Consider the following 20,799-nt stretch of genomic DNA (forward strand, 5'->3'; position numbering starts at 1 on the left):
GGTGAGGCACAGATTAAGCTGTTGCAGCTGCTACATTGCTCAGCACGTCTCCCCCCTCCGCGTGCCCTATAGTACAAAAGCAAGCCACTCGGCCACCATCCCACTCAGGCTCATCCCCACATATTTACCCTAGCTACACCCCTATCACTAAGGGGTAAATTAATATGGCCAATAAACTTAACCCGCACATCTTTGTGGGAGGAAACTGGAGCACCTGGAGGAAACCCATGCAGACACAGGGAGAATGTGCAAACTCCGCACAGAGAGTGACCAAAGCCAGGAATTGAACCTGAGTCCCTTGCACTGTGAGCCACCCTGGCTGGTGTCCTCTGTGTGGACTACCTGGAGCATTCCGTCAGTGTGATCAGTGGGTGCAGGACTCACTGTGTTGGCCTCTGGAGGGGACTACATATCCATTGGCATAGGAAGCCTGTGAGGTGGGCTGCATTACAGGAGTGCTGTGGCAATTGTTGGTGCAGGTTCCAAACCCTGTCAGAGGTGACAGCAGTTGCATATATAATAAGCATCCCGTTTTTCTTCAGGGATCATTTCTATCGCTTCTCGGCCTTTTGGCTAAGATCATTGTAGTATCGACATGCTGCACTTGGTTGAAGTCATTAGGTTACATTTCAGCTTCATTTGAAGCAATTTTTTAAAGCAGTATCTCGGCCTTTTGGCTAAGATGCAAATGAGATCAAGCCTTGGTGGAGGAGTTACACCCACTCCAATCAGCTTGGATCATGTAGATCAAGCCCAAGACAGGAGATGAGAGCCCTGTCTTGTCAGCTTGGATCGGGAATGTCGCAACTTGTTGGGACTCTGAATTAACTTTAATTTGACTTGATTGGATTGGAATAAAGTAAACAAAAAAAAAGCACCCTCTGGATTACCACATAACTGTTCATTTGCAGGGCATAGATGTCTACCATTGCCAGTTTGTCATGGCCACGTACAGTCTGAATCTGACCGTTTGACCAGGTGTTGGAGAGTCAGGTCTGTGGACATTTCTCATTCAGTGTCGCATGAGGGCATCATTCACATTGATTCCAAATTTGGGTTGCAGCAGGGCCTTAGCAGTAGAAATTGTTGTCTTGGTGCACCTGGAAAAGTGTCACGCTAGCGAGCACAGGTCCTGTTGTGGTAGATTTCCTGAGCTAAGGAGTGCAGCATAAGAGTCTGTGTGACCCTGTGCATATTTCACGAGAAGATGCTTAGCTGAGCATTTGTACTGCTCATTCTGTCAAACCATTTGTGGATCTGGGGACTGCTCATAATATGCTCAAAGTCTCATATGTGAGTAAAGTTTCAAAATTCATTGGAGACGAGTTGGCGAGCATTGGCTGTCATGGGTCTCTGCGGGATGCTGTGTGCGGTGAAGTGTCTCTTGAGCTTGATGATGACTATTATTCATCGTGTTTGGCAGGTAGTCGAGTTCAAACCACTGGAATGTGAAGCAACTAAGACTAGGTGTTCCATTTGAATATGTTGACTAGTGAGCTTGCACACACCAGTGGGAGGGAGACTGCAGTTGGAGTGAGATTCAGCCAGAGTGAGTTTCAGCCAGAGTCTCAGAAATTTGAAGCTGATGGGAATTCAGTGCTGAGGGGAAAGAGGTGCTCATCTTCAGGAGGAGTGGAGAAGTGGACGTGTGTGGGAGACTTGAGGGCAAGTGAGACATAGAAAGAAATTGAACTGTAATGTCACAGCCAGAAGGTAAGTGATTGACTGATGACTGGTAAGTAGCTTTTTTTCTCTTACTTTCTCTTGGCATTGTAGTTGTTGTTGTAAGATAACTTAAGGGTTAAGTCATGGCAGGAGATCCCAGACCTGCGTCATGCTCCTCTAGCGCAATGTGGAAATTCAGGACCTTTCCCATGTCTCTGGCTCTTTCACGTGCAAGAGGTGTATCCAACTTCAGTTCCCATTAGACTGCTTGACAGTTCTGGAGCTACAGATAGTTTCACTTTGGAGCATCCATGACACTAAGGAAGGTGTGGATAGCACATTCAGTGAGTTGGTCACACCTGTAGATAAAAATTACTGAGGGGGATAGGGAATGGGTGACCACCAGACAGAGGAAGAGTAGGAAGGCAGTGCAGGGATCCCCTGCGGTCATCTCCCTCCAAAACAGATACGCCATTCTGGAGACTGTTGGGGGAGATGGCTCACCAGCAGAAGGTGGCAGCAGCAAGTTTCATGGTACCATGGTTGACTCTGCTGCAACAGGAGGGCAGGAAAAAGTGTGGCAGAACTATCGTGATAGGGGACTCAATTGTAAAGGGAATAGACAGGTGTTTCTGCAGACACAGACAAGACTCCAGACTGGTATGTTACCTCCCTGGTGCAAGGGTCAGGGATGTCTCAGAGCGATTGCAGGACATTCTGGAGTGGGAGGGTGAACACCCAGTTGTCGTGGTACATATAGGCATCAACAATATCAGTAAAAACAGGATGAGGTCCTACAAGCTAAATTTAGGGAGTTAGGAGTTATACTAAAAGGTAGGACCTCAAAGGTCGTAATCTCAGAATTGCTACCAGTGCCACATGCTGGTCAAAGTAAGAATGTCAGGATAGTTAAAACTAATACGTGGCTTGAGGGATGGTGCAACAGGGAGGGATTCAAATCCTGGGGACATTGAACCTCACTTCTATTGTCTTGATGTCTCTATCTTCCTCGCAATCTGTCTGGTCTGTAGGTGGGTAGAAGGCTCTGGAGAGGACATCCATAAAGTACAGCTCCTTACCAAAAGAGAGAATGCTGTAAAATCACAGCAGATCTGGCAGCATATGTAGGGAGAGAAGAGAGCTGACATTTTGAGTCCAGATGACCCTTTGTCAAAGCTGTCGGAGAGAAGAGCAGTGCTTCTTCAGGGTAGGCATTCTTGGAAGAGAAATGGCAGTGAGTTAAACACTGGATAAAAAGCAAATTACTGCAGATGCTGTAATCTGAAACCAAAAAAGAAAATGCTGGAAAATCTCAGCAGGTCTGGCAGCATCTGTAAGGAGAAAAAAGAGCTGAAGTTTTGAGCCCAGATGACCCTTTGAAGGGTCAGCTGTTTTCTATCCTTACAGCTTCTTACCATGTTTGTAGATGATGCTGAGATTGTACCCTTGCAGCTTCACCTATCATGTGTTTCAGCCATGAAGAGACTTTTATCAGATAGTTATCAATGGCTGATAATCCATGTCAACAATTGCAGGACCACCATATATAGTGATGAGATTTCTGACAAAGACTAAGGCAAGGCATTCCTTTTCAACCTGTGTATAACAAGCCTCAGTGTCAGTGAAGGCCCTTGAAGCAAAGGCTATTGGTCTGCCATTCTGGAATCAGACTGCTCCAAGTCCATGCTGGGAGGCATCTGCTGATATAAGTACAGGTGCTCGAATGTTAAAGTGTTGTAGCACTGGTAGCGCTGTGAGTGACTGATTCTGCTGAAGACCACTGTGTGTGCGTGCTCTTGCCAGCACTGTTTGATGCCCTCGTGGAAAAATTGACAAGGGAGGTCCAGTGACCTCACTATAACACGGAATGAAGTTAGAAAGATAATTTGTCATACCAAGGAAGTGCTGTAGAGCATGCTTGTCCAATGGAATGGCCATTTGACACATAGACATTGCCTTGTCTGGATCAGGCTTCACGCCATTGGCTGTGAGTAGATGACCTATTTAACGAACCTGGTTGACCCTGAATCTGCATTTTTGCTGGGTTAAGCCTCAGCTGTTTCATCCTGATTCTGTCAAGGACAAAGCGAACATGTGCATCACGTCCTTGCATAGTACAACCCCTAAGCAGGGTGTCATCAATAATGATGTTGCAAGATTGGCCTGCAAACAGTTGCTCCATGCACCACTGGAATACCTCACTGCCTGTGGAGATCCCATAGGGCATGCGAAGAAAACAATACCTGCCTACTGGAGTCATGAATGTGGTTAGTTTCAAAGATTCTTCATCTAATGGGATCTGCCAGAACCACATTTCATGTTGAGGATGCCAAACAACTTAGCATTTGGCATGACCACTATCACCTGTTTCACTGTCTTCAAAGAGTGATGAGGTCTGAGTAGTGCCTTATTCAAGTGCACTGGGTCAATGCAAATCCTGACTGTGTCATCTTTCTTTACTGCAGCTACTATTGCTGAAACCCAGTCTGTGGCCTTACCTTTGGAGTTATGATATCTAGTGTTGTCATCCAATGCAGCTCAACTTTCTACTTCATAGCTACTGAAACTCTTCTCGGAGCACAAACTACTGGTGGTACCAATTCATCTAGTCTCATGTGATATAAAAATGGTAGCTTACCAACGGCATCATAATCAAAGGGGTTTTTGTATGCTAACATTTCTGGGGCCTGGTGTTGTAAAGCATGCATTTCTGGGCCAAGTTAAATGAGCCCCAATGTAATGCTGTCCTGAAGATCTTGTAAAGGCCTTAGGTCCTAGTCAGCTATATGAAACTTGCAACTGCCCTGTATGCAGTGGAGATCAGCTATACTTTGGTGTGGATGGTTTGTCTGCCATAAGCCGCAAAGTCCACCCTTATGGGTCTATTTCCCAAAGCATTCAGCTGGACACTTTGCTCCAGTGTCAACCTTTACCTTCAGTCTTGAGTTGCTGTAGATCACGTTGAGGTTAATGAAGATCTCACCCTTTTCTGTGAGTGTTGACATTGGAAGCCCTGTAGTTTCCCTGCTTTGGCTGAGCTCCAATCCATTCACCTTCCTGACACTTCTACTCCTGGAGTACTGACCAGCTGCCACGTCACTGACGGCAGACGAAGGCTGCTGTGATTTTAATCTGCAGCATTTTGCAAAATTATTCCATTTTACACATTTGTTGTATCATTTACCACAGGCAGGACAAGCTGTTCTGTTCAGAAGGTAATGGCCATTGCAGTTGGAGCAAGGCGCTCCCTGTACTGCAAATACTTTGGTTTCCATAGAATCCCTACAGATGGAGGCCATTTGGCCCATTGAGTCTGCATCGATTCTATGAACGAGCATCTTACCAAGGCAGCTGTGCTAACCACGGTATCACTGTGCTGCGTAAAATCTGTTTTTTTCTTATTGCTTATTTAACATGCAGCTGTTTGTAAAGTTAAACCATTCCCTTGCAGTGGTATTGGCAGACTAGATCACTCTAGACCTCAGCAAAGGTGCCAAATGCACACTTCTTTGCTAAGATTTTCAAGGTGTATAAGATCACATTGATTCATCTGCTTGTTGGTTTGTTAAATTAAACGTATGTCTGTCCAGAATTTTTTTTTAAAAAGTGTGATGATACTGTGCTTATTTTTATATTTTGTGTCTGAGGTGGGGTTACCTTAAGAGGCAGTGTTTTGTTACAAGAGTCAATTTGTCTGATAAACATGTAGGTCTTGCTAAGAATGCAGGCCAATCATTGATTTTAGCTAGAAATCTGTTACATTTTAGAGTTAATAGACCTTTTGTTTCTTTAGGTTCTCCTGGGATTTCAGACTAGGTATACAGAGTCATGTGGTTAATGGGAGGAGCTAACCTTGCAGGGAAGAAATTCTGCTTCAGTTTCATTTTAAAAATACAAGCAGTTGCTGCCTGGATGCCAGAAGAAAACCGTGGCTCACTCTCTCCCTCTAAAAAGACATCTCTGAGAGCACCAGGGCTGGTAACCCAAGTCATAGCAAGTATGCCTTTATTTTGCTAACTAATTTTAAAGAGGTTTACATCTATAAGAGAAATATTGCTTAAATTGGAACTTATAGCGATAGGTTAGCAGTTAAGACATATTTTGTCATGTTTAAGTATTGTTCAATTGTGAAAGGTTAAGGTAATTCATTTGTTACAGTTAAACTGTATTGTTAAGTCTGTTTTGATAAAAACTTCCCAGTGTGTCAGTAAAATCGTAACTGGATTGAAACAGTTTATTTTCACATTAATACCAAAATAGAAAATCGTTGGGATCTAGTCCAAAACATATCTGGGGTTTCTGATCTGACACCCTAACACCAGAAGGTAAATATTCTCAAACTATCTAGAGTTATTTCAGGTTCCTGTTTTACCTCCTCCATCTGAAAAACAAATAATTTGAATTTTTTGATGGCCTGCTAAGGTGTAAGCTTGTATCTCTTGACCTGTCAGATAAAGCAGCACCACAGTAAAAATGCCATTCCTTCTTGAATTTTTCCTGTGTGCAATGTTTTCATCAACGAGTGAGTCAATATAGCAAAGGTTTTGTGCCATCTTGCCAACTCCTGACACCACATATATGTGTTGGGTTCCCAAAACACAGACAGCAAAGTGCATATAACAAACAATAGCTCATTCACTAGCTGAGAAGTTACTTCATGCTTGTATCTGCCCTACACTCCCAGGGATAACACCCATGCTCTCTACATGTTACTCTTTGGTAGCCTAGATTATATCAAGTCTTTGAGGGGGGGGGGGGGAGGGGGTTAAATTTACAACGTTCTGGAAGGATGTTAGTCAAGTACACGTATTTCTTCAGCAATCCTGCTTCCACTCTACCCCTGTTAGCATGATCACTCGATTGTTGGCCTGCTGAGAGAATTGTCACAATCTAATGTAGTCACATTAATAGTTCATTTTTACTACTTCAGCTTGGAGATTGTGGAGGTTTGTTTACAAGTCCTAGCAAACTTATTTTGGGATGGGCACATCAAATTGGGTCAGTGGAGAGGAACTCCCAATATTGAGTGCAAATTAACCGATGATTCATGGTTGACTGAATAATTACGTAAAACACAGTAAGAAGTCTCACAACACCAGGTTAAAGTCCAACAGGTTTGTTTGTAGCAAAAGCCACTAGCTTTTGGAGTGCTGCTAGTGGATTTTGCTACCAAATAAACCTGCTGGACTTTAACCTGGTGTTGTGAGACTTCTTACTGTGTTTACCCCAGTCCAACACTGGCATCTCCACATAATTACGTAAAAACCAGAGGAGGAACTATTAGAAGGAGGAATCAAGGTTGAAGAGTTGAGTTCAATAAGGATCTTAAAGGAGGTGAGAGATATAAAAGAGGGAGGGAAGTGGAGGCAGAGATATTTAGGAGGAAATTCCAAAGCACAAGATCTCTGTTACTAAAGTTGCATGCACAGGGGATGAACAAGAGGCCTCAGTCAGAGAAGGAGAGTTCCTCTGTTCGTTAAGAATAGAAAAGCAGCGTGTTATTTAGATGGAGAGAGATACTGTAGACCTCTGCGTGTCTTGGTACACAAATCACAAAAAAAAAAATGCAGGTACAGCAAGTGATTAGGAAGTCAAATTGAATGTTGTCATTTATTGCAATGGGAACAGAATAAAGATGTAGGAATGTTTTGCTACAGTTGTACAGGGCTTTGGTGAGGCCACATCTAGAGTACTGTGTACAGCTTGGTCTCATTTAAGAAAAAGACAATTGCATTATAAACACTTCAGAGAATGTTCACTCAATCAATTCCAGGGATATGGAGGTTATAAAGAAAGATTAGACAGGCTGGGCCTGTATCCATTGAATTTAGAAGGTTGAGAGGTGGTCTTAATGAAAATAGATAAGATCCTATAGGGACTTGACAGAGTCGATGCTGAAAGGCCATTTGCCTCCTGGTGGGAGTGATCAGGATACACTGTTTAAAAGGGAGCTTACTTTTAAGGGATTCCCATTTAAGACCAAGATGAGAAGAAATGTTTCTCTCTCAGAAGGTCGTGAGTCTGTGGAACAGTGTTCCCTAGAGAATGGTATGATCATGGAATACTTTTAAGGCAGAGACAGATTGTTAGCCTAGAATCATTGGGGCCTAAGGATATTGGGGTAGGGCAGAAGTGACATTGAATCCACAATCAAATCAACCTTTTTTCTGCTGAATGGTAGAGCAAGCTCAAATGAGCCAAATGGCCTACTCCTGCTCCCAATTATATATTGCTGTGTACGTCCAGAAGGATTAAGAAAAGTGGCACTAAAATAAGTAGGAGTAAGGTTTACTATAAAATGTTTTCATGTTCGCTCGTTTCTAAAACAAATTATTGATTTAGCACTGGCCACAGTGAAAAGACCGGAGAAGCACCTGTAGCAACAAAACTGGAAGTACAGCATTAAATTCACAACAGTAAGTGTGATTGTTCTGAACCCAGGACACTATTCTAGAGCTGGATACAGGGCAATAGAAAGTAAATTCCTTATTGTAAAGAAATGAGGTCTTATATAAAAAAAAGACCAATAATAATGAAACTAAGAGTCCATCTGCCTGAAACCCCATATCCGAAAATTTACTCAGAAGCAATGCAGATTCATAGTAACTTCATTGCACTGTTAATGTAAGCCTTACTTGTGACCAATAAATAAACGTTACTTTTACTTTAGATAATTGATCCACAACGTTCAGGTTTGCTGTACTGAAAGTTTCATCTCCAAAATTGCAAGTGACTGACACAGTTTGTGAAAAATGTTCAATTTTATTTTCATTTCAGTTATTTACACACTGTTGAATAATCAGATTTTATTTCCTGGTCCCTAAAGTACAGTCATTCTAGACTTACAACTTGGATGTGATTAAAAACATTGTTCTAAAGCTAATATAATGCATTACAAATCTCAGCTATTAAACTCATACGTATATAACCATATAAAACATTTCATCCACTCGATCCATACCTTAATTAAATAATCAGTCCCACAATAGAACCTTGCTTTTAATTCTGAAGATTTCAATTCAGAAAACACAATCATACAGGGCAAGAAACCATATTGTAATGGAGAAAGCTTATTAACTCCTTTAAAATCAAATCCGACAAACATTTTTAAAATAGATTTTTTAAAATTCCATCCGTTTCAATAGTATACAACAATTCTGGATCAGTCTTAATTAAAATCTTGGACCTTGACATTTTAATCCATGATCCTTGAAAGCAAATTCTGTGTCTTCCCTTTCACACAGCTATGTGAACTGGATCCAAGTTGGCACCAAGGCTGGTTAATAAATAATATAAAACATATATCCCACAGTGCCTACAGGTCATGGAAGGCATCCAGTGAGTGGGTAAATACTTTACATGTCACCTGAACATGCACCATAATTTAAAGCTTAAGCATGCATCAGAGAGGCCACTTCTAAGCAATCTTCTACATCTGGAGATGGCAGGATGACCACTAATACTTTCACAACCCTGAATCATGAAGAGGAATTGAAGGTAATGGTAATAAATCAGTCAATAATGATCCTTGTGGAATGAGTTACTGATTACAAAGGCAAACATAGGATTAGTTTGACCTTACTAAAGATGCTGCATTGTTGTTGTATGTGTGAATACTATAATTCTGATTACAAGAAATCCAAACACCATGGACATTTTATAAACTTCCATATATCTTAGTGTGATCAATTATTTTAGCTTGATCAGTGAGCCGAAGAGATTGAAGAATCTGCACTTCAACAAACTTGAGTAAAATAACTAGTGACATGGAATGCTTAGTCCCAAAACTTCATGTGACCAAAAAGCAAATAATGTAGTTTCAAAAGTGAACCTTTGGAAGGATCATGCTGACAAAATTTGATTTGGCAACAATGATAAGCAAATCAAAATGGGTTTTATTTTAACTCCCTACTATTGACAATGATTGATCAGGTAGCGGTTTTGATGGATGAACAAACTGGGGCTGCCTGCAGCGCTAGAGTGGCTGGAATTAATCTGATCATAAAATTTTCCTTTCCCTTTCCACAGATTCTTGCATTTCTAGAACAAACCAAAGCATGAGCTTTGCATTTGTTCACGTCAGGCTATTAACATGATTCAAGAGCAATAAATACTGGCCTTGCCAGTAGCATTCAGATCCCCATGAATAAAAGAAACGCAATTGCAGGATCATTTGGAGTACAAAACGTTGCTGCTGAATAACTCCAGCCTATATACAATAAGACAGTTTACCAAGTGAACTGAACATTTGGCAGCTGAAATACTTTTCTCAATATTACAGCATGACAGAAACCTAGAGAGATTTATTCAGATCAAACTCTGAAGATTCATTATGTTTAATTTATTATTGTCACATGTATTAGCATACAGTGAAAAGTATTGTTTCTTGCGTGCTAAACAGACAGAGCATATCATTCATATAGAAGGAAACGAGAGAATGCAGAATGTAGTGTACAGAGATTATCTCTTTAACAAACAAAACTGACAAAGCAGCTCTCCATTGTAGAACTGAGTTCCTGGCTTTTTAAAAAAATGTATGTCCATCATATAATAAAATAAGTTTTAAAATTGTAACTAGATATTTTATATAATAATTAACCTGACCTCCTTTGAACAGGAATGAGAAACAACAATCACAACTGATGCCCTTAAAAGTTTAAGAGGCAAAGAAATTGCTGAGACATGTCTCAAGGACCCTTCTTCCTTCTTCAAAAAAAAAGATTTGACATACAATGTCTACTCAGTCACTGTTCTCAATTTTCTCATACATTTGGGCTTTTTCATCTGCATCGTCTAGGATTTCTTGTACTGCATGAACTTCGTTGCTTCCTGGACCTTCTCCTCCTGAGCTCAGGACCTCAGTCTCCCCATCTGGCTCCGTGGATATCCATCCAGATTCTTTGTCGCTTTCCTGAAATTCCAAATCCTGGTCCGGCTGCGCATCCAGATCAATGGGCTCATCATCATGACCAGAGTTCATCAGACATGCACAGTTATTGCAAAGCCCATAGCACTTGCCATCATGTTGCACAATTTTAGCTGCAATGCCAGTGAATGGCTTCCTGCAGACTTTGCAGATAACAAGCTTTCCAGATTTATGGATCTGGGAAAAATTCAAACAAGATATAAATAAGCATGAAATTAAAGCTATACCAGGGACAGGTCAAGACTTCTAGCTAGTAGCAGCATGGTCGGTAACTAGGGTCACTGATTTAAGGTAATTGGCAAAAATGCAACACAAGCAAATACTGTTTCATGCAGTGAGTTTGTGTTCAGGGTGGCAGAAGCACCTTTAAAATTAACTGTCCAAATGAAACTGGATAAATGCTTGAAGAGAATAAAACATGTGCTATACAGAAAGAGCAGAGAAACAAGACTATTTTGATAGCTCTAACAAAGAGCCAGCATTGGCAAATGGATTTAATGGTCACTTAAGTGCCATTATCATTCTATAGAGTCACTGTTCATAACTTTAGTTCCATCACACAATTGTAATGTTTTAGAGGATGGGGGAACAAAGTGATGTGATTCTGAGAAAATGTAGAAAGAAAATTAATGTGCAGTGAGTGTAAATACTGCTCACTGATCATATTAGGCACTCATCAGCAATGCAACAGTAAGATTTCTTTTGTAATCAACAAGCTAACTTTCAAATTGAATTCCTCTGCTAAATGGTATTAGCTCTACTAGAGCCACAGCTTTGAAGGACAATGCAAGAGGTTGAATAAAACCAGAGTTCTATCATTTTAGAAAGTCTTAGTTATCCATAAATTATCTGCAATCAAACAGACATTCTAAATTTACTATAGTCTGTTATTTTGTACAGATATAAAATGTTAAGCAAGGATCTGGTGAACTGAGTTGGCTAAAATGTGGTTCAGAGTAACACAAATAACAGAGGTTCAGTTCCTCTTCCGCTTAAGATAAATTTGGGACCTACCTCCTCTCACTGCCCCTGAAAGTGGAAGGCATTGGCAAACCCCCACCGACAAAAGCAGCCAAGAAAAAGGTTCAAGATGAAGTATCAGCAGACAATGAGTCAAGGATAGAACATGCTTGAATGTATTAAGTGGTGCTTTTTTGTTAAGAAATAAAAGTGGAAGCCCAAAGGATAACAGGAGAGGAAACCAAGATGAAGTCACAGAATAGCTTGATCAGACTAAACTTAGGATTTAAAACCCAGCACAGTGGAGGAGGAAGGTGAAAAGAAGTAAGGAGTGGCTGATTTTACCCATGTAATCATTCTGGTACTGATCAGTATTACTTCTCCCCATTCCAGCTTTCTTTAAATTCATTTTTAACGAGATGTGGGCGTTGCTGGATAGACCAGCATTTTAACTGCCCATCCCTGGTTGACTGAGCAAGGTGGTGGTGAGTTGTCCTCTTGAAATACTGAAGGCCTTGATGTGTAGGTACACCCACAGTGCTAGTGGATGGTGAGTTCCAGGATTTTGACCTAGCGACAGTGAAGGAACAGTGTTAAGAAATAGAATAGTGAGTGACTTGAAGAAGAACTTCAAGGTGGATGTGTTCCCAGCTATCTGCTACTCTTGTCCTTTTACATGACAGTGGTTGTGTGTTTAGAAGATGCTGCCTGAGGAATTTTGGGAGTTCCTGCAGTGCATCTTATAGATGGTACACACGGCTACCATTGTTTGTTGATGGTGGAAAGAGTGAATATTTGTGGAAGGGGTAGCAATCAAACAGACTGTTTTGTCCTAGATGGTGCCAAGCAGTGTTGTTGGAGCTGCACTCATCAAGATAAGTGCAGATTATTTCACTTCTGACTTGTGCCTCGTAGATGGTGAACAGGCTTTGGGAGTCAGGACGGGGGTTACTGGTCACAGGATTCTTAGCCTTTGACCTGTTCTAGTATCCACAATATTTATATGGCTAGCCCAGTTCAGTTTCTGGTCAATAGCAACCCCCAGGATATTGATTGTGGAGGATTTACTGATGGTAATGCCATTGAATGCCAAAGGACAATGGTTAGATTATCTCATTTGGAAATGGTCATTGCCTGGCATGAATATTACTTGCTAGTCCCAACCTGGATATTGTCCAGGTCTTGCTGCATTGACATGCTGAAGCAGTGCATCTAAGGAGTCACGAATGGTACCAAACATTGTGCAGCCATTGGTGAAAATCCCCACTTCTAACCTTACGATTGGATGAAGGTCATTGATGAAGCAGCTGAAGATGGTTGGGCCTAGGACACTACCTTGAGGAACTCAAGACCCTTGTAAGACCCTTGTAAGACCCTTGTCAGGCCTCATTTGGAGTATTGTGCGCAGTTCTGGTCGCCTCACTATAGGAAAGATGTAGAAGCTATTGAAAGGGTGCAGAGGAGATTTACAAGGATGTTGCCTGGACTGGGAGGCATGCCTTATGAAGTTAGGTTGAGGGAGCTGGGACTCTTTTCCCTGGAGAGACGAAGGTTGAGAGGCGACCTGATAGAAGTTTACAAAATGTTGAGAGGAATGGATAGGGTGGACTCTCAGAGGCTATTTCCCCGGGTTGAAATGGTCGCTACGAGAGGACACAGATTTAAGGTGCGGGGAGGGAGGTTCAGAAGTGATGTTAGGGGTAAGTTTTTCACTCAGAGGGTGGTGAGTGAATGGAATCGGCTGCCGTCAGTGGTGGTGGAGGCGAACTCGCTGGGGTCTTTTAAAAGACTTCTGGATGAGTATATGGGGTTTAATGAGATTGAGGGTTATAGATAGGTCTGTAGGTTGGTAGGTGATGTGATCGGCGCAACTTGTGGGCCGAAGGGCCTGTTTGTGCTGTAGTGTTCTATGTTCTATGTTCTAACTCCTGCAGTGATGTCCTGAAGCAAAAATGATTGACCTTCCACAATCACAACCATCTTCCTTTATGCCAAGCATGACTCCAACCACCAGAGGCTTACTGTTTATGGTATTGTACAGCAGATATTGTTGGCCCTGCAGAAGTTATAGGAAATTAAAATGCTGCTTTTACTATGACTAAAATTGCAAAGATTTCACACTCACGGTTAGAACATGACTACGGAGATGTTCAAGTCGTGTGAATCTCTTCCCACAGGAGTCGCAAGGATATGGACGTTCCCCTGTATGTGATCGAAGATGCCGCTTCAGGTCAGATTTCCGCTTCACTGTATGCGTGCAGAATGGGCACTTGAATCTCATTTTTGGTAACATATTGCAGTCTCCTTAGAAAAATGTAAATGTTCAGTACAATTACAAAAAAATTTAAGTATTTATAGTGTTCTAAATCTGCATATAACCAGATGAGAGAATGCAAATATAAAACTTATATTTTTAAAAAGCTGGTCAGCGGCATTTAACTTGTTGGTAATCTTGAAATAAGGAAAGTGTCTTGCTGCTACATTTAAAACTGCACTCTCAAAATCTTTTGCACTTGTTCGGTTCATACACAAAAAGACAATATTGTCTTACCGTCTTCTCTCCCGTGTATCTGAAATTTGCAATTAGACATCAATTAAAATGAGCAACAGTACCTGTCAAATTACTGAACTATTGAAATACCTACACGCAACCAGAACTTACACAGAATTGATCTCATATATTTGGGGATTATTGTCTTCACAATAAAGGGATGAGATAAAGCAACTTTACTCAAAGAGACAAAAACACCCAGAACTGTACCCTTCACTCCATTGCTAAACTAACAACATGCAGCATTTTTACCTGCACCTTCTCCACTCCAGTCACCCACAACTTCCAGAATCGTAGGCATTGGAGGATACCAGTCTTCAGTCTTTCGACCTCTACCTCGAGGTTGCCGTATTGAGTCACCGTTTCTTCGTGGCAATGGCCAATCTCTGGGCAAAGCATCTGGCTCATGTCTGAACTGATAACTCATATGAGGGGCACTCAGTTCAGAATCTGATATTCTTTTCTCCTCAGCTTGGGAAACCGTGTTTACGTTTTCAGACGTTCTTGCATTCACACCAGAACCACACACACTACTGACTTTGAAAACAGAGAGTTCAGGTGTTTCCTGATGTGCTCGATTATTGACAAAAGAGTTTGGCAGCTGATCTCTGGGAGAATGCTGAAGGTTTGCGACTGGCTGGTGAAAGTTGAGGTTTCGCCAAGAATGCCCAACAATAGCTCCCAGATCTGTGTTTTTCTGAACATGAACAGAGCTATTTTCCAAACCTCGGCTGCTGGTATATAGAGATGACATATCCCCACATTTAGTCTCACCATTACTGGAATGGTTGAAGTATCTCTCTTTCTCACTGATGTCCAGAGAGGATTTGATAAAGCTTTTGCAAACGCTGATCACATCAGTCATTTGCAAATAGCTGGCAGCCGACATCACGTCAATCACATTTTGGCTTGTGAGACTCAACCTCCCTGAATATATGAAATCCAAAATAATGGTAAAGGCATCAGCAGAAAAGACGTCAAAAGTGGCTACTGTGGGCTGTCCCACATCCTGAGCATTATGCAGAAGAAGCATCCGAAAGTAGCCACTGCTGGCAAACAAGACATTACGATGACCTTTGAAGACTCTTCCCTCCACAATAATGCTGCAGTCGCAAAACATTTCTTGTCTGCGCTGTTCATTTAACTGTTGAAGCAAACGGGCTTGGTGAGAGGAGATCTCCATTTTGAGAGCAGTCTCGCAGTGACCTCAACCTGTTGTGAGCATGAAGAACATCACTTTACTAATGATAAGTCCCAATCCGTTCCCAGTAGCATTATAATAAGTCTGTGTTAGGCAATAAGGAAGAATGATGTAAAAGGTAATTACGTCACACTTCATTTAAAAAATATTAATACTAGGTTCTCAGTGATCATCTAAATTGCTTTGTAATAAATCTATATGTGATGTACAATTCTCAGTTGATTCCTGTTCCTGATTATTTCCTATACTTTAACGTTGTTGCTCAAAAAGCAAACATTTTACTTTGAAAGCTTTCCAATAACATCACAAACAGCATAGAGGTAGGCCTAATCATTTTCACCAAGTAGTACCAAGCAGTACTTGTGGAGTGTGACTATGGGTGACGCACAAACTAAGTAGCTTTTCTGAAAATACAAACTCGACCAGCACCAGCACTGCCCCCGCAACCAAAACTTATAAATGTAGAATTTCATACATTTAAGTGTCAGCATCAAGTCAGCCATTTTATTTGCTGAATTCAAACCAAAAAATTAACTTACTGCATTCTTTCTCATCTCTAATCATGTGCTGTGTTTAACATACACAAAGATGTCCATTAAATGAAAACACGTGATGGCCCATAACTTCCAAGCTCCCTAGCGCTAGATTTGGGAGCACACTAAAGATGTTCGGGGGAACCCCCCCCCACCATGCAACGTCAAGCATAAAATTTTGCACAGCAGCAATTGCCTAGTAGTGCTAACTTGCTCTGGGCAATTGCCCTGCACTGGGAAACATCTGAAAATGTGACTTAAATGGCTAACTTCAAATGTTTGTGACTGTGTTGCATAAGTAGTTACCCAGAAAAGGTAGAACAATTAAAATTTCTTCCAAGTTCTTGCAACCCTATTACAGAAAGGATATTATTAAACTAGAAAGAGTGCAGAAAAGATTTACTAGGACGCTACTGGGACTTGATGGTTTGAGTTATAAGGAGAGGCTGGATAGACTGAGTCTTTTTTCTATGGGGCATAGAAGGCTGAGGGGTGATCTTATAGAAACCTATAAAATAACGAGGGGCATAGATCAGCAAGATAGTCAATATCTTTTCTCAAAGGTAGGGGATTCTAAAACTAGAGAGCATAGGTTAAAGGTGAGAGAGGAGAGATACCAAAGTATCCAGAGGGGCATTTTTTTCCACATACAGGGTAGAGAGTGTCTGGAACAAGCTGCCAGAGGTAATAACAGAGGCAGGTACAATTTTGTCTTTTAAAAAGCATGTAGAGAGTTTCATGGGTAAGATGGGTATAGAGGGACATAGACCAAATGCAGGCAATTGGGATTAGCTTAGGGGTTTAAAACAAAAAGGTGACATGGACAAGTTAGGCCAAAGGACCCGTTTCCATGCTGTAAACCTCTATGACTCTATAGCTTAGAATCATGGAATCCCTACACTGTAGAAAGAGGCCATTTGTTGCATCACATTTGCAATGAGTCTCCAAAACAGCATCATATCCAAGTGCGCACCCTCACCCTATCCCCGTAACCCCACACATTTATCATGGCTATTCCACCTAAACTGCGCATCTTGAGACAATAAGGGAGCAAATTACCATGGCCAATCCATCTAACCTGCACACCTTTGTTTTGTGGGAGGAAACTGGAGCATCTGGAGAAAACCCACCAGACACGGGGAGAACATACAAACTCCATACAGCTCCCCCCAAGGCCAGAATCAAATCCAGGTCCCTAGCACTGTGAGGCAGGAGTGCTAATCGCTGTGCCACCAAACCATACTTTTGGGTAACTATTGTAAAGATGTAGGCCAGCCTTTCCATAGGATTCCCCACACCATAAATGCCCAGGCAATTCCATCCACCGCCCCCCCCAACTCATACCTTCCCATCCTACAAACGGTATTTTCCAAACTGATCCTCCCTGAGAATCCCAGCCCCTCCCCCCACAATGTCTGATAGTCCTTTCACCCCCACCTCCCCTGTGATACTGTAAAAAGGGGGCATGTTCCCTTCAATTCACCTCTCATGCACTTTGACGTTAGGCCTCAAGGACTGTCATGCTACCCGAATCTCACCCGTCTGAATCAGAAGGTAGGACGAAACAGGAACAGAAGAAATTTTGATTAGGTATTTGGGCAGAGTGGCAATCCAATGCTGACCGCCACTCCAAGGTTACAGCTCATCATCTCACAATAAAGCAGCTTCTTCCAGCATCATCCCCATTAATTTCAAAACTAGGGATCATAAATTAACATAGTCACTAATAAATTCTACTGGGAATTCAGAAGAAGGTTATTTATACCCAGATAGTGGTAGAAATGTGGAACTCACTACCACAGAAAGAAGTTGAGGGAAACAGTACCGATGGATTCAAAAGGAAGCTGGCTACGCAGAGGAGGAAAAGATTAGAAGTATACACAGATGGGATTAAATAAAGAGAAGGGGAGGGGGGAGGCTTGACTGGAGCATAAGCAGCAGCATAGATCAGCTTGGTTAAATGACTTGTTTCTGTGCTATATATTGTGAATTTCACAGTACAGCAAGATCTAGCCTACTCTAAGATGCACCATCTTCCTCTTAATGCAAAAAAAAACAAACAACAGCCATTAGAACAGTGGCAGCTAACCCAGCCGTAAAGAAACTCCAATATAGTATAGGCTGGAAAGTTGAATAATGCTAAAGTGAATTTTTTTAAACTTGTACTGCTTGCTTGTTTTTGTAGAGAAAGTAGACAGTTCAGTTTCGTCTTGTTGAAGCATAACTTGTAGCCTTTCATCTTAGGAGGTTAAATAAATTAGGGAGAATCTAATAACCATTTAAATGCATGGTGCGATAGTAGGAGAGTTTAAACAACTTAAAATATGACAATCTGTCTGAACATTCTGAATCTAATACATTTGCAATCCTCCTATTCACTCAGAGTTAGAGCTAGAGTCATTACAGCACACAAGACCATTTGGACCATCAAGTCCCAAGGACAATCCAATCAGTCTCATTTCAGCTCCCCAACCTTGCATTCATTTCCCCTCAAGCGACCATGGAATTTCCTTTTGAAATTATTCACCATCCTCATTTCCACCACTCTTTTCAGCAGTGCACTCCATATCATTACCACTTGCTATATAGAAAGGTCTTCTGGATCTGCATTCCTTAAGAAAAGCCTTAAGTCTGTGTCCCCGAGACCTTGTGTTGTCAGCTAATGGAAACACCTTTTCTTTGAAGCTCATTTGAACCTATCATAATCTTGTGTACCTATATCAAATCTCACCTCAACACCCTTTGCTCTAAGAGAAACCCCAGCTTCTCTTAAACTTGTAGCTAAACTCTCTCAGCCCTGAAAACATTCTGATAAAGCTCTTCTATACCCTCTCAAAGATTCACACAACTAGGGGATTTTCACAGTAACTTAATTGTAGTATTAATGCAAGCCTACTTATGGCACTAGCAAATAAACTGTATATCACTTGAGGTGCGCTTGGAGTAAGTGGCGCCCTGAAAGCCAGAATTAGACAATGAGAAGAATGCATTTTTTCTTCCTGTCTTAAAATATAATTTTCCCCAAAAAGAGAAAGGTGCACAACTCCACTAACAAACATGGCCTGAGTCAACTGGGACTGAACGGATTGCGCGCGCAGCAAGGCTCATATACCCCGCCTGTTCCCCACACTAGACTGTAATTGGCCGATTCGGATGTCAATCAAATAGCAACGATCCAATGGATAACAACAGCCCTCACCCAATCCCAACCCCCGCAGCTCTGAGCGCGCGAGTAGCCCGGACCCAATCTCCACCCCCGCGGCTCAGAGCGCGCGAGCAGCCCGGACCCAATCTCCACCCCCGCGGCTCAGAGCGCGCCAGCGGCCCGGACCCAATCCCCACCCCCGCGGCTCAGAGCGCGCGAGCGGCCCGGACCCGATCCCCTCCCCCCGGCTCAGAGCGCGCGAGCAGCCCGGACCTGATCCCCTCCCCCCGACTCAGAGCGAGCGAGCAGCCCGGACCTGATCCCCTCCCCCCGGCTCAGAGCGCGCGAGCAGCCCGGACCTGATCCCCTCCCCCCGGCTCAGAGCGAGCGAGCAGCCCGGACCCAATCCCCTCCCCCCCCACTCCCCGGGCTCAGAGCGAGCGAACAGTCTGGTTTCAACCGCCCGCACGCGAGACCATCAACCGCCAACCCCGCCATCAACAATCCGTCTGCCCGCCGGCCATCAACCGTCCATCCCGCCCTGCGCATTCCATCCTCCCTCCCGCGCTGACGGCCACCAACCACTCCACTCCACCCCGCTCTACCCACCCTCGACCAGCCCCGCTTTGCCTGCCGCCACCCCCCCCAACAACTATCCACCGCCTGTCCGCCCGTTCTTGGGACGAGCGCTAGCCCGCCGCCACAAACGGCCCGCGACGCCCCGCTGACTGAAACATCCACCCCAGTCAGTCAGTCACCGCCGCCGTGGCAGCGGACCTTCTGCACAATCCCGGCCAGTGTCGCCCGCTCCATGCCGACCCCCAGCCCCCCGTGGCGGGGGCGACTGACACTTTCTTCCCCCTTCCCCGCGGGTCAGCGGTCCTGGGTGTTTCCCCTCAGTGTCTCTGAGTGAATCTCTGCCGAAAGCCCGAACCCCTTTTTCCCTTACCCGCCACCGACGCTGCACTCCGCCCGGCCCCGACCCGGACGTGCTTTTTAACGCCCGGATTTACACCCGGAGGCACTTAAAGGCGAAATCCAACATGAGCCACTCAAAACGGTGTTCAGTCCCTTTGCAGTGATTGCACTGTGTTAGCTGCCTTTGAGCTTCCTGATGTCGAGGTTGTCGTTTTATTTCTTTTAAATGGTTTAATTTTGAGAAAAGCCTCCCGCTATTTTCCATTCAGCTGCCCACACTCCCCAGGGTTGGTTTGACATTGCAAGAGTAGCGGTTGTTACAGTTAGCATTTTACAGCTAGATTAGGGGACATTCTTATGTACATTTATCCAGTGGAGCTATTAACAATTAAAATACGATAAACTGATAAAACAAAACCTAAGCACAAAGCTGGGGGAGGGTCTTAAGCTCCCGGCTGTAACGCCCAATTTCGAAATAGTTCAGGAGTGACTTGGAAGAAATCGTTCACAAATTGTGGACTATTTGATGCTGTGTATTAGGTTTCAAACCTTAAAAATACAGCATCAGGATGGGACTGAATAATGGTCAGCATAAAGCAAATTTAATACGTTCACCTTGCCTAACAAGATTGGGTTCTTCAAACTTTCTTAAAATGCATATAAAACAACATTCATTCTATTCCCTTCATCAAACTTTGTTATTTCCAAAAATTCGATAAGGTCACACCTTTAACAAATGCATTATTCATTCAAACCTCTAGTGTACTTGTTGATTGTATTCTCCAATTAATGTTTCCGAAACCTTATCCACCATGGATGTTAAACTGACTGGTCTGTAGTTACTAGGAATGTGTTTGCCCCCCTGTCTCGGCCATCCTCTACCACAGGGTTTTCTGCTGT

At 42.8% G+C, this 20,799-nt stretch overlaps 1 protein-coding gene and 1 long non-coding RNA gene across 7 annotated transcripts in view; one reads left to right on the forward strand and one right to left on the reverse strand.

The window, feature by feature from the left end:
• The window catches only part of LOC145357925 (uncharacterized), a 17,838-nt gene extending 3,363 nt beyond the window's left edge, over positions 1-14,475 (forward strand). Inside the window, exons 2-6 of one of the 2 annotated variants that reach the window (XR_013889391.1) lie at positions 912-993; positions 1,424-1,713; positions 5,459-5,662; positions 13,729-13,781; positions 14,375-14,475. This is a non-coding gene — a long non-coding RNA (uncharacterized LOC145357925). The remainder of the gene's footprint in view (positions 1-911; positions 994-1,423; positions 1,714-5,458; positions 5,663-13,728; positions 13,782-14,374) is intronic. The other variant, XR_013889392.1, reaches the window with a different exon arrangement.
• Positions 8,408-19,968, reverse strand: LOC145357922 (zinc finger and BTB domain-containing protein 8A-like). 5 transcript variants are annotated; one of them, XM_080211498.1, is made up of 4 exons: positions 19,931-19,968; positions 14,355-15,314; positions 13,677-13,855; positions 8,408-10,768 (listed from the first exon to the last, which is right to left on the reverse strand). In XM_080211498.1, the coding sequence occupies exons 2-4, from the start codon at positions 15,283-15,285 to the stop codon at positions 10,406-10,408; spliced, it is 1,473 nt and encodes a 490-aa protein (XP_080067624.1). In that variant the 5' UTR covers positions 15,286-15,314; positions 19,931-19,968; the 3' UTR covers positions 8,408-10,405. The 5 variants fall into 5 exon arrangements, with proteins under 5 accessions (XP_080067624.1, XP_080067627.1, XP_080067626.1 ...); XM_080211501.1 differs by lacking the exon at positions 19,931-19,968 and adding an exon at positions 19,759-19,816; XM_080211500.1 differs by lacking the exon at positions 19,931-19,968 and adding an exon at positions 17,320-17,489.
• Positions 19,969-20,799: the final 831 nt, after the last annotated feature.

The sequence above is a fragment of the Carcharhinus amblyrhynchos genome, chromosome 24, assembly GCF_965287045.1.
Source record: "Carcharhinus amblyrhynchos chromosome 24, sCarAmb.v2.hapA, whole genome shotgun sequence".
In the NCBI taxonomy this organism is placed as follows: domain Eukaryota; kingdom Metazoa; phylum Chordata; class Chondrichthyes; order Carcharhiniformes; family Carcharhinidae; genus Carcharhinus; species Carcharhinus amblyrhynchos.

Excerpts from the sequence above, each read along its gene's own strand:
- LOC145357922 (XM_080211498.1), bottom strand. The coding sequence starts at position 15,285 with ATGGAGATCTCCTCTCACCAAGCCCGTTTGCTTCAACAGTTAAATGAA. Across the intron at positions 13,856-14,354 it reads CTGGAGTGGAGAAGGTGCAG|GAGACTGCAATATGTTACCA; the intron begins GTAAAAATGCTG and ends CATTTTTCTAAG. Across the intron at positions 10,769-13,676 it reads TCCGTAGTCATGTTCTAACC|ATCCATAAATCTGGAAAGCT; the intron begins GTGAGTGTGAAA and ends AATTTTTCCCAG.